The sequence below is a fragment of the Larus michahellis genome, chromosome 5 (assembly GCF_964199755.1).
Source record: "Larus michahellis chromosome 5, bLarMic1.1, whole genome shotgun sequence".
Lineage (NCBI taxonomy): Eukaryota > Metazoa > Chordata > Aves > Charadriiformes > Laridae > Larus > Larus michahellis.
This window is the reverse complement of record NC_133900.1, coordinates 7,132,816-7,145,242: the sequence shown is the minus strand read 5'-3', so window position 1 is coordinate 7,145,242 and position 12,427 is coordinate 7,132,816. Positions and strand designations below refer to the sequence as shown.

Sequence of the window (12,427 nt, the reverse complement as noted above, 5' to 3'; positions counted from 1 at the left end):
GCAGAAGAGATTTCCGTTTCCTTGTCCAAGAGTGAACGAATACTTGAAGATCTTGACTCTTACTGCAGTTACTTTGTGCTTTTATGAAGTGTTTCACTGAAAAACATGAGCTGTTACTGTGACTGAGGACCACGTAGAACACTGGTAAAGGAGCCTTTCTAAGAACTCCTGTATTAGACAGGGAAAATTGTTCACCATTAAAAAAAACCCAACAAACCAACAGTATCAACCTGCAGACACAGATTTGAGGGACAGAAAATATGGTTACTGCTTTAATTACTTTCAGCTTTGGACATGCTTTGGAAGTATCCACAAATAAATACCTGCCTACCAGACGCATTTTCACGTACGTAGGAAAATCCAGAGGAGAACTCCTGAAAGTTTGAGATCTTGCCATCAGGTTAATGTATTGCAGTCATGAAAGAGAATTTCTCTTTAGTAATCCATCTAATCAAAATGCATTTGAACCCATGAAGTAATCAGCTGTCTGAATGATTTACCTGAATAGATTCACTTCTTCCCATTACCTCTGGTGTTTTTGGCAAAAGTAGAAAAAATGGCCGTGGTGATTCAGGGGCCAAACTGATGACAGTCATTGGACTTTTTTTTTTTTCCTTTTCTTTTTCTTTTCCTTTCTCTTGAGGTTAAAAAATGAGACTCAGGATGGGATCAGGCATGTGCTATTTATGAGCTTTTTCCATGCTTCTGTCAACAGTACTTGTGTTGGTGCATGTGCTAAATGTCATCAGATTGATCTGCAGAGAAAAACATGAAAGTGTGAAGGACTGAGACAGAGGCCTGATCCAAAAAATATTTCAGTCATTGCCTGCGATGATATTAATATCATATATTTCTGTAAGACAGCTTTTAAAATTTTTCTTGAAGATCTGCTTCGTTCAAAGGAGAATGCAGTCTGGAAGAACAGTTGGGTAACTTGTTTAATCCTGTTTTGTTAATGTTTGGAAACCTTGAGATGAAGAGAATTCCCATCCACTGGGTTGTGAATGGGGACGGAATTAAATACATGTTAATCTTGTAGGTGGACTACTTGGGGCCAAGGGTAGTAGTTGGAGTATTAAACTGTAATATTGCTGTTATGTTCTGACTTCATCAGTTCAGTTTATATTTACATTATTATTTCTATTTAGGAAAATATCCTTGAGAGGATTCATTTTCACCTAGTGCCAAACAGTGAAACAGATATGTGCACTTCAAAATCCTGTATTTCTCATCAGAAGTTTGCTATGACACTGTATGAACAGGTCAGACCCTTATTTGATGGCCTTAGAAATTATTTGTTTCCACTGTCCTGAATAAATAAAAACAAAAGTATTTTTATTTTTTAGTGTGTATGTCGCAGTTGTGGGGCATCATCAGACCCATTGCCTTTTACAGAATTTGTGCGTTACATCTCCACCACAGCCCTGTGGTAAGAGCTTTTATTATATCTCATTTTTCTATATACACCCTTCCAATAATAAACAAAGCATGCCAGAGAAATGCTGTTAAGTGTTAAAAATGAATGTTTATTCCTGTGTTAAAATGTATTTTTGAGATGCTGTCCAAAAGTAACATTTGAATTGCAAAAGGAAGATGTGGAGAGAGCTTGACAAAAAGTATGTATTACTACTGTTTTACCTCTGTATCTTTTCTTTTTGGTCATAAGATGTAGTTAATTGAGAGTGGACTGAAATCTGTTAACTGTGGATTTCTCTTCTTAAAAGTTATTTCCATTTATTTTTTATAGTAATGAAGTAGAAAGAATGATGGAGAGGCATGAACGTCTCAAGCCAGAAATGTTTGCAGAATTGCTGCAGGCGGCAAATACTGCTGATGACTACAGAAAGTGTCCTGTAAGTAAACAAAGATGTTGCCTTACTGTAAGATGCAAGGCAGAACTTTTTAGGATATTAAATTAGGCTAAAGTATTCCCCTCAAAGCAGGGTTGCCTGTGGTCGCTTCAGTGCAGTCCAGCTTAGGGTAAAAAAGTCGTTAGATTTATATTTTATTGCTCCAGTTATAGATAAACATGGTATTGTAGGTGCAGGTGGCCTGTTTAGAAAGTAGCGCTATTAGGGCTGTGGTTTACTCTCCACTTTACGCTCAACATAGAGCGAGATGTTTTTGATTAGTTGGAACAGGTATATTTTCGGAGTGAAGCTGCTTTAGTTTGTTTTTCTCTATTCTTTAAATGGTTCTGTGTAAATACTGATAATTTAGGATCTATAGAAAAGCACACAAGAACATATAGACTTAAGCTTAAATGATGAAAGGGAGGGGGAAACAAAAGAGAAATTGCGATGATGACTTGGGTGTTTTCAGAAACTTTCTATTTTAAGGTGGTGATTGGACGTAGAAGTTTAGTTGTAGTCTTTGTCAGAGCGTTTTTATGATGAAGAATTTTATCCTTAAATTCTTAGAAACAAACACCGTAATTAAATTCGAGAATTAGAAGAAGTTGCAGAGTTGTTTTGGTGCCCTGTTTCATGTCTAGTAACTCAACTTGGGACTTCCATTTTTTTAAACATCTTTGTTTTCCCTCCCATTGCATTTTTTTTTTCCTTTTTCTAGAGTAACTGTGGTCAAAAAATAAAAATTCGTCGTGTTCTCATGAATTGTCCCGAGATCGTGACGATCGGTTTAGTCTGGGATTCAGAACATTCTGACCTGACAGAAGAGGTTATGCGGAATCTGGCAACACAACTTTATCTTCCTGGGGTATCGGACCTAAAACTTACTATTTGCTTATTCTAGAATTTCATTTTACATGTATCTTATCTGTACGTAAATATATACAAAATATTAAAGTGTATATATACACATATGTATATTTTTATAAAGCACAATTTAACTTCAAAGTTAATGTCTGCTTTTACTGTTCTTTATAACGTGCTGCTTGATGTAGTTTCTGTGGGAGGAAAAAGTCCCATCAGAAGCGTTCATCTTTTGCCTAAGTACAAAGATGGCTGTAGGTGAATTCCTAGTTGAAAGTCTGGGAATATCACGTTCAATTTGAAATTTGTGGAATGATTCCAGAGCATTACTGTTTTACTGCTTCAACTATGCAAAAATAAATGCTAAAATAGACCTAATAAGTGCAAAAATCATTATACTCATGAAAAATTGCATAATGCAATAGACTATTTAATACCAATTGCCCTGGTGACATGCCAGTTAGGAGGTCTGGAAATAGAACCTAAATGTTTTACACATTTTAAAATACGTAATTGTTTTTACAGCTGTTCTATAGGGTTACAGATGAAAATGCCAAAAATAGTGAACTTTTTCTTGTGGGAATGATTTGCTACACAAGCCGGCATTACTGTGCCTTTGCCTTTCACACCAAGAGTTGCAAATGGGTGCTGTTTGATGATGCTAATGTAAAAGAGGTAAATATGGTTCTTACTAATATCAAATGTAGTTATCTCTGCTTTTCTAGAGTGCGTTCTTCTGACACCAAACTTGAAACAAGTCCAACAAATGTCCTTATTGTAATGAACCTTTAGGTAATGAATCTTTAGTTTTGTAAATAAGTTTTCATAAATGGATTTTAGAATTTACTGCACTACTTTACAGTTCTGCCTCGCAAATGCCGAATGTTTCAGAATGTTAGTGGACTCGTCTGCTGTTGTGCTTGTTCTTCTTTTAATGAAAAAGAAGACTTAATTACTGGCAGCTATAACGATAGTGTTGATGTTCTTCTGATTGTTAGCCCATGTAATACTGGTTCTAGCTTTTTGCTGCGACTTACATAAACTCACGTGACAAAATGTTGAATGTTAGTCTAGCTTCAGAATTAAGCATTTGGTACCTATTCCTTAATAAATTATCCTTTCCATAATTGGATTCACTGGTGTTTTTAAAAGTTTTGAGGTTTTGATTTTTGGTTGTGTTTGTTTTTCTTTTTTTCTTAGATTGGCACGAAATGGAAAGATGTGGTCTCCAGATGCATTCGATGTCACTTTCAGCCATTGTTGCTATTTTACGCTAACCCAGATGGCACAGCTGTATCTCCAGAAGATGCTCCCAAGCACATTATTCACTGGTCTCAATGCAAAGCAGCAGGAGGAAACGGGGAAGACTTGGGTAATTAAGACTTTTTCTCTTTTTTCTTTCTTTAGTAACAGTATCAACTATGTTTCTGAAATGGGAATTAAAAGGAGAAGGTAGTGGATTAGCTGCTTCGTTCTTACATACTTTTATCAGTAATATCTAAAGGGCCTCAAAAGAAAAGAGATTAGCGTATATATTCAACGTTAGAACTCTTTGTTTTGTGTCTGATGTGGGAATACAAATTGAAACTCATGGAAAATGGGGAAAAAAGACTTTCTGTTGTAGATTGTTTGATCATAACTGCTTTAAACATAACTTCAGTAGTTTCAGAAGAAAATCATAGTATATTTGTATATGCGAATGCTCTGTGTGTTTTGATACATTTAAAATGTCTCTAAAAATGTTATAAAAAGGTACTTAAAGCTTCATACAAATACAGAGATATATTTGGAGCATGTGTGTTTGTGTATATGTGTGTATATATATACACACACAGAGCACCAATTCAGGACTTTGGGAAAAATCAGACGGAGCTGCAGGAAACTTCTTTTCTCAGAGACTGTGTAGCATAGGCCTCAATATATAAAAATCCAGTCTTTTGGTTCTGTAGCTCTTACTGCTGTCTTGGGGTGGTTTTGTTTGTTTTAATGTTAAACATAACACACAAGTAAATTAAATAAAAGGCCAGCTGAATTTGACGTGTTCCTCTTTACATAATGAGTAGCAATATGACATAGACTGCTTCAGGGAAGAAAAGATTGAGGACCCTATTCCACTACAGTCTACCACTATAAATACGGCAGTACGTAAAATATTACAGAACCTTACTGTGTAGCATATTGAAATGTGATGTGGTTTTTCTTTTATTTTTTTTTTTTAACCTGCAATTTAAAAAGTTTTCTTATTTCTCGATTTAGATATCGGAAACTTTAAATTAGGAAGCCTTTGATTTCTAAAGCTAGATGTGTTATTTGACAGGATTTGAGAAGCATTCTGCTCCTAAATCGGACCATATGAAAGAGAATGGAATTGGAGACCCCACTAATCAAAGGAGTAATAAAAAACTTCAGCCGGATAATTCAACATTCAGCAGAAGCCATATTCAGGCTAGTGGTGGTAGAGGTCCAGGTACATATTCCCCATCGCCAAAAAAACCCCAAATGCATTGTCTTACGAAATATTTCAGCTGGTAGCATTTCAGGTGTGTGCTAACCTCTGAACTAGAACTGCTTCTAGAGGAAAAATTCCATCATTGACTTGAATAACAACTAATGTTTAGTATCTGCCATGGAATGTTAACTTCTGGAGAACTGTAAAAGCAACATTTTTTTTTTTATTACCTCTCACTATTCCTGCAGTAAAGTGGCTCTCAGGGACTTGATCCATTTCTCAAACATCTTTATCCTTCCAATCATTGTTAGTTAAAAGAACATTAGAAACTTGAAGCTGATTGATCTTCTGGAGCACATGGTGTGGCTCTGGATTACTGGCTATTTGAGGAACAGTGTTCCTCAACACTATTGTGATATGCAGCATTATTTGTAGTCCTGTGTATTAACGGACTTCATCTTATGTTTGGAAAGAATAGTAACAAAGTTGTCTTATCTGTTTAAAAATCCATTCTATCTGTACATTAGGCTTCCAAGTAAATCAGGCTGTAAGTAGTCATATGAGGCAGTGACTTCTGCATTGCTTGTCAGTGCCTTTGCTCTGAAGTGACCGTACTTCTCAGGTGGAGAAATGCTGCCTTCTCTTGAGGTGTTTTTCCTCTGTCTTTATTGTTGAATTCCTAGACTTTTAACTAGTTTTAAATTCCTAGACTTAGTTTTAAATTTCCTAGACTTTCAACTAGTTTTAACTAGACTTTTCCTAGTTTTAAGACTGAGAGTGCTTGGCTTGATTGACTCTTTTTTGATGGAGTAATGACTCAAAACTAGTGAGCATTTACCTTTTCAGAAATCGAAGGATTTGGTTTCATAAACAGTGCTCCCACTGTTTTATTAGAAGTAAACCTTCACATTTAGACAAGATTAAACTTAAATTAATTTCTTCAGTAGAATTATTAAAATGTGATGTACATCGTATATGCTTTCAAAATGGCCTGAGCTCCCATTTTAAAAAGTAAGAGGTGAAAGATGTGCTTGACATAATACTACTTTGGTTACTTTCTGTCATGAGCTCCATTTAGCGGACTCCTTAGAGCTACCCATACACTTATATCTATGCTATACATCCCATTTTCTTACTCTGTGTTATGTAATTCATTAGACTTTTTAAGTAGTACTGATATTAAAAACTAAATGTTATGGTACAGAAATACATTTGGGTTTTTGATGATGAATGACTTCTTAGTAATGATCTCTGACAAAAAGTATCTTTTGCAGCTAAGCTGGGTTACAGCGATCAAAAGGACAGGCTAAAGGACATATCCAGAGAGTGTGCTCAGAAAGCCGCTGATATGAAAAACTTCTCATCTTTACGAAAAGATGCAGACAAAGGACCAAGAAAAGAGTCTGGGAGACAAAGAGGTACGTTTTAAAAATATGACCAGAATCAATGCTTTAAATAGTTTTAGCATCAATGCTAGCTGTGCAGAACACACTGTAAGATTAGGTTCCCAGTTTTCAGTATTTAGAAATACTGAATTTGTTGAGTAAATTGTGTAAGAAACATAAGTACTGTAACAATACCAGTTAAATATTAATGAGGACTTTAATGGAGCTTTTTTCTTTTCCTTCTAATAAGATTTGGTTGGGGAAGATCGTTCCAATGTGAAGTCGGGGTCTCCTCCAGTTGGAAATGGACTTAGACACTGTGCTGATCAGCGCATATACAGCAGCCAGGGAAGAGGCTCCTATAAGCACGACAATGCACCTCACCAAGCAAAGCTTTCTGTCCAGGTGCTTGGATCAAATAAACCAGAAGCTTTTCCTGCTGGAGAGAAACCAATGGTCAGGACCCGGACTGATGGTGTCACTGGCTATGACACAGACACCAGTCAAGACTCTAGGGACAAAGGCAGTATTAGCAGCAGCAGAAGCAGAAGTAAAGGTTGGAAACCTATGCGAGAGACGCTAAATGTAGACAGCATTTTCAGTGAGACAGAGAAAAAACAGCATAGCCCAAAGCACAAGGCAAATCCGAACAGTAAACCTAAGCATGAAAAGGAGCGAAGCTTTAACCATTGGCCAAAAGAGAACCAAATCCCAAAAGGTTTAATGACTATATATGAAGATGAAACAAAACAGGATACCGGAAGTCGAAGTTCACTGGATTCGGAGGGAAAAGGGAATGCCGAAAAAAACAAAGGATTTACAGAGAGAAAAATTCTTGGTGATAACTGGCAAATTCAGAGGACAGAATCTGGATATGAAAGCAGTGATCATATCAGCAATGGATCTGCAAATCCAGACTCGCCTGTTATTGAAGGAATCAATCCAGCAGATGTCAAAAATGTTAAAGAAAGTGCTTCCTGCAGGTAATGCTAGTTCTCTTAGAACTTGCATAGATTGTACTTACAGAAAAATAAATTAATTGTTCATGTGTTGTTTCAAAAAAAAAAAAAGTCAAGAAAAACATGCTTTGGAACTCGATACGCTTGAGGTCGGGTATGTAAAAAGCTAGCAATGTATCTAGAAATAAGGGCACGGGCAATTAAGCGTTAAGTTTACCTTCACTCTGAGGCTGCAACGCTAGTTCTGTTTGGAAGGCGCTGAGCCATATTATTACGGCCCTGAGCCAGAACTGCTAAACCCTGCTGAGGGGTAGGGTGTCTTAATTTGAAATAATTGCTACACTTCTGTAGTTACAAGGTTTTTAGACTGTGGGTAACTTGCCATCTGGAATGGAATACACGTGTCTGTCTAAATCATATCCGTAGCAGTTGTAGCGACCAGGAGATGGGAATGGTGGTAGGTGAATCTTGTACGCTGTTACTAGTCATTGTTCTGAAATTCAGTTTTCTAGAACACCTCAGATATAAATGGATCACTTGATAAGTGATCGACCTGTTTGAAAGAAACCTTGGCAGAAAAGTGTAAAACTACTAAAACTGGCCAAAAATACGGTTAGTAGCCAAATCTTATTGAACTTCCTAAGAACTAGTATGCTCGCTAGTAACAAGTATGTTGCCCAGAGACGACGTGGAATCTCTGTCTGGAGGGATGCTCATAACCCAACTGGGGCACGATCCTGGGCAGCCCGCTGTAGTTGACCCTGTTTTGAGCAAGGGGGGTTGGACTCAATGATCTGAAGAGGACCCTTCTAACTTAAATGATTATGTGGTGCTGTGAAATATAAAGTTATCGACCTTCCACATGCGTTTTTCTGTATTGTGTGTCTTAAACTGTATGTGGAATGGAGTTCCTACTAGAACCCATACATTCTTCTTTTGAATCTTGTTTATATCCCTAAAATGAAAGACTACAGTTGTGAGACCAAGCCTAGTCGTAAACATTTGCTAGATTTGAGCAAAATTTTGGACGTATATTTTCATGAAGAGTTATTTTACAGGGGAAGACAATAGCGAATATCAGGAAATGAAAAGGCGCTGACTTCTCTAAGCAGAGATGCAAAATTTTAAAGCTCATTTCATAAAGTATTGTAGCAAGTTATCAAAACAATTTTTTTTTTTATTGAGAACAATCAAAATACAGCTTCTTTATGAATTGAAATGTTCTTGATTATTTTGGAAACTGCAAGAAAGCAAAATCAGCAAGATTTACTATCTTCCAGTTTTCTTCTGGTTTGAGAAAAAGTTTTTAAATTAAAATCCCTATGAATGAAAGACCAAGTGGCAATCACAACTTAAAAAAAAGAATGATGTTTGTTTGTCATAGCAAACTACTAGTGAATAGCAAAATGTCAAACTGGGAAAATGGACACAATAAAATATTAGCTAACAGGGTGCATGTACTTAAGATACTGATTGATACTGGTGAGATTTTTGTGGTTTTTAGAAGACTTAAGCTTGTCATAGTTAGATGCTGCTATATGTTTAACTTCAAAATATTCAGGGTGTAAACTCTTAACACTGAAAAATGTGTTCGCTTCAGAGATGAGTGATACTGATGATAAATTGGAAACCATGTGGTACGGCATGGGTAGTATTCTTTTTCTGTGCTAAAGTGCCATTTTAGCTAAAACCTACTAATAAATTGAATTAGGTGGCCAATGGTGTCTTCCATTTGAAAATCACTACAGTAAACACTGTTCAAAACTGTCACGCTTTCTTGGTGATCACTGTTAACAAGCACTTCTTTTGAAATTTTTATGGTATTTTTTAGTTTACAATGAGAAGTGCAGTTGGCGTTTCTTTCTCACAGATGACACATCACTGTTCTATTGTTGTTAACTTTGGGAACCAACTGTCTTTATTAAGCAGACTGATGTGATATCAGGATCAAGAAAATTTGCTTTTTACGTGCTGCGTATTAGGCATCCTGCTGTCATACTCTAGAGTAGGGCTGGGATAAGTGGGCATCCAATCTCTGGAACAAATTGGGAACAGCAGGCTTGCAAAGTGTATGTTTTTCACCTGTCCATATTAAAGGATTCAGGTCATCCTGAATTTCTCTGCATCAGCACAGCCTGTCGCGTGTGGGAGCGCTGTCAAAAGTATTAAAGGGCCATCCCTGCTATCTTACCTATCTTCTGGAAAGTGTGTGTATTACTAAAAAATGTGACGGTGATGATAACAAGAGTCAGTTTCACGCAAGCAAAGTTTTTATGCTTGTATGCACTCAAGGCGATGAAGTTTGTGATCATACGTCAATAGTTTAAGCCTCCAAATTACATCTTTGCTTCTTTTGCAGCGAACTGAACTTGTCAACCAAAAAAGCTGACAATGCGTTACCTTCAGTATCCCAGCAGAACAGAAACTTTTATGGTAAGAACTTTAACTTCTATAAAGAATAAGAAGTTTTCTAAAACTAATTTAGATGTACTAAAATTTTAATACCAACTTACTAATATCACGCAAGAGATGGACAGATTTCTGATTAGCCTTTTGTATTTCATAGTTTTGCTGCATAATTTAATGAAATTTCATAAAATTGAAAAATGTAAATACAATTTATTGTTGCTTTTTTTTTTTACAATCCATAATCAAATATTTCAAAGTTAGACAATTTGTGTATCAGGTTGGCTGTATTTAGGTGAATTAGAAGAAAATTGGCATGGAATTTGTGGCTGTTTTGGCCATGGTGGTAGGGTTTTTTATATTCCTTTTTCAGTAGAGAGCTCTCTTGCTGACTCACCATAGCCTGTGTACTCTGTCTTTTAAAAAGACGAAAGAAATCTGTTTTGTGGGGTGTTTTGCCTCCATGGTGAGTTCCAAATTTTGTTCTTGGTCACATTTTTAACCTTTTCAGTGAGCTAGACTGACAGATAAAGATGGAAAGTGTTTGTAACCTTTCTTGGTACATTTTGATGGAAATCTGATGGAGGAGCAGTTCCATAACTGTATTGCTTTTTTCAGGGGCATTTAAAGCATTCTGTTCCACAAAGCACCTTCATTTATTCAGTTTCTTGGCTTTCTTGTAGCGCAAATGTACAGTGTAAATGGATTCCTAGCTATCTGCCATGATATATGGGTTCACAAGTGGAGAGGCTGGGGTTTTTTTTAGTGCTCCACCATCATGTGTAGAAAATTGTTTGTGTTATGACAGTAGCAGCAGCAGCAGTAGTTCCCTGCTTCTGTACAATGAGTCTTCTTGCCACAGTCCTCCTCTCCTGCTGCCGGCTGGTGTAGGTTCTCTGTACAAGAGCTGAAAAGGCTGTTGTTCCCCAGTGTTAGTGACTTTACCAAGGCCTGTAGCAGCATGACAAGGGGCAGTGGTTTTAAACTGGAAGAGTGTAGATTTAGATTGTATGTAAGGAAGAAATTCTTTGCTGTGAGGGTGGTGAGCCGCTGGCCCAGGTTGCCCAGAGCAGCTGTGGCTGCCCCATCCCTGGAGGGGTTCAAGGCCAGGTTGGACGGGGCTTGGAGCAGCCTGGGCTGGTGGGAGGTGTCCCTGCCCAGGGCAGGGGGTGGCACTGGGTGGGCTTTAAGGTCCCTTCCCAAACCATTTTATTATTTGAGGATTCTGTGATTTTTACTCTATGCTGGCATAAAACATCCAGTATAATTCATTTTTGCTAACCTTAATCAATGCTTTCTTTTTAATACAAATGAAATTATTAAATATAATTCTGCTGCTTATATTCTGCTTTGGGAGCATATTTCTCAGTTCAATGTGTATTTTGGTTTTTGTGTTGTTTTTTTTTTTTAGCAACTGTGCATGTTCCTTCCCTGCCTGCCCCCTTCCACCCCTGCCTCCCCCCACCAAAAAAAAAAACCAACAAAAAAACCCAACTGATAGTAATTTTTTTCACTCCCTGTGTTTTCCCCAAAAGCATTTCCATGAGCTTTCTTGGTGAATACTAAGGAAGATTTTTTTTTTTTTTAAATGTCTGGGTGGACTTTGGTAACACTTGTTTTCCTTCAAGATATGAAGCAATATCAGGAAGAAACACTTGTAATAAGGAAATCTACTTCCTTTTACATAGTAATATGTCTGTTGGGTTTTTATAAAGTTGATAAATGCTTTGGCATATAAATATTATAGGTCAGCGTGAGGCCAGCCAAAATCATTATCTGCTGTTGCTGGAACAATGGAATGGTGCTTGTACAAAGAGTTGCAATAAATATTAGGCCACTTCCCCAGGAAATGTTTGATTTTCATAGATACAATACTACTTTTTAAATAATGCATAGTATAGTTTCTTCTAAGACATAAATTGGAGGGGTTGCCATAAGTATTTTCTTTGTCATATTTTGGTTGTAGAAAGAGACCTAATTTGATGTTTGTTTATTTTGGCAACAAAACCAAACAAAGCCCAAATTGATGTTGCATGGAATGCAAAGATCTGGTTTTGCGTGACACTTCTGCTTTAGTTCTGTCCTATACTGTACTCACATGAATGGGGAAAAACCCCACGCTTGGATAGCAAAAAACCGAACACACACCAGTGGCAAATACATAAAGGACCGTCAGAATGAAAAATAGGTGGGTTCCAACAATGTTTGAGCTTTATAATGAGTATTCTCTGGAGAGAACCCTGTACCCTTCAGTATACTTAAAGCTTTCAACGTCCATTGTACGTTTTCTTTAAAAAAGTGTAGTGATTCCAGGTGATCCCTAGAGTTATCATAAAACATTGATGATAAGATCCCGTCTATTCAGTTATTCTAATTCAGTAACTAACTTTTAAATAGTTTCATAACAAAAATGTCTGTATTCTAAATCAAATGTGATGTTCTCACATGAGTGCATGTTTTGGAAAATAATCATTTTAGTGGAAATGATTAAGGGACTGAAAAGATACCTGAAGA

The 12,427-nt window shown here is 36.8% G+C and overlaps 1 protein-coding gene across 2 annotated transcripts in view; it reads left to right on the top strand.

The window, feature by feature from the left end:
* The window catches only part of USP53 (ubiquitin specific peptidase 53), a 39,466-nt gene that overhangs the window by 17,093 nt on the left and 9,946 nt on the right, over positions 1-12,427 (top strand). For both annotated transcript variants that reach the window (XM_074588479.1, XM_074588480.1), the window contains exons 5-14: positions 1,149-1,262; positions 1,347-1,429; positions 1,748-1,853; positions 2,572-2,718; positions 3,240-3,389; positions 3,915-4,086; positions 5,032-5,181; positions 6,438-6,581; positions 6,799-7,531; positions 9,867-9,940. In XM_074588479.1, the coding sequence (XP_074444580.1) occupies positions 1,149-1,262; positions 1,347-1,429; positions 1,748-1,853; positions 2,572-2,718; positions 3,240-3,389; positions 3,915-4,086; positions 5,032-5,181; positions 6,438-6,581; positions 6,799-7,531; positions 9,867-9,940 (1,873 nt within the window). The remainder of the gene's footprint in view (positions 1-1,148; positions 1,263-1,346; positions 1,430-1,747; positions 1,854-2,571; positions 2,719-3,239; positions 3,390-3,914; positions 4,087-5,031; positions 5,182-6,437; positions 6,582-6,798; positions 7,532-9,866; positions 9,941-12,427) is intronic.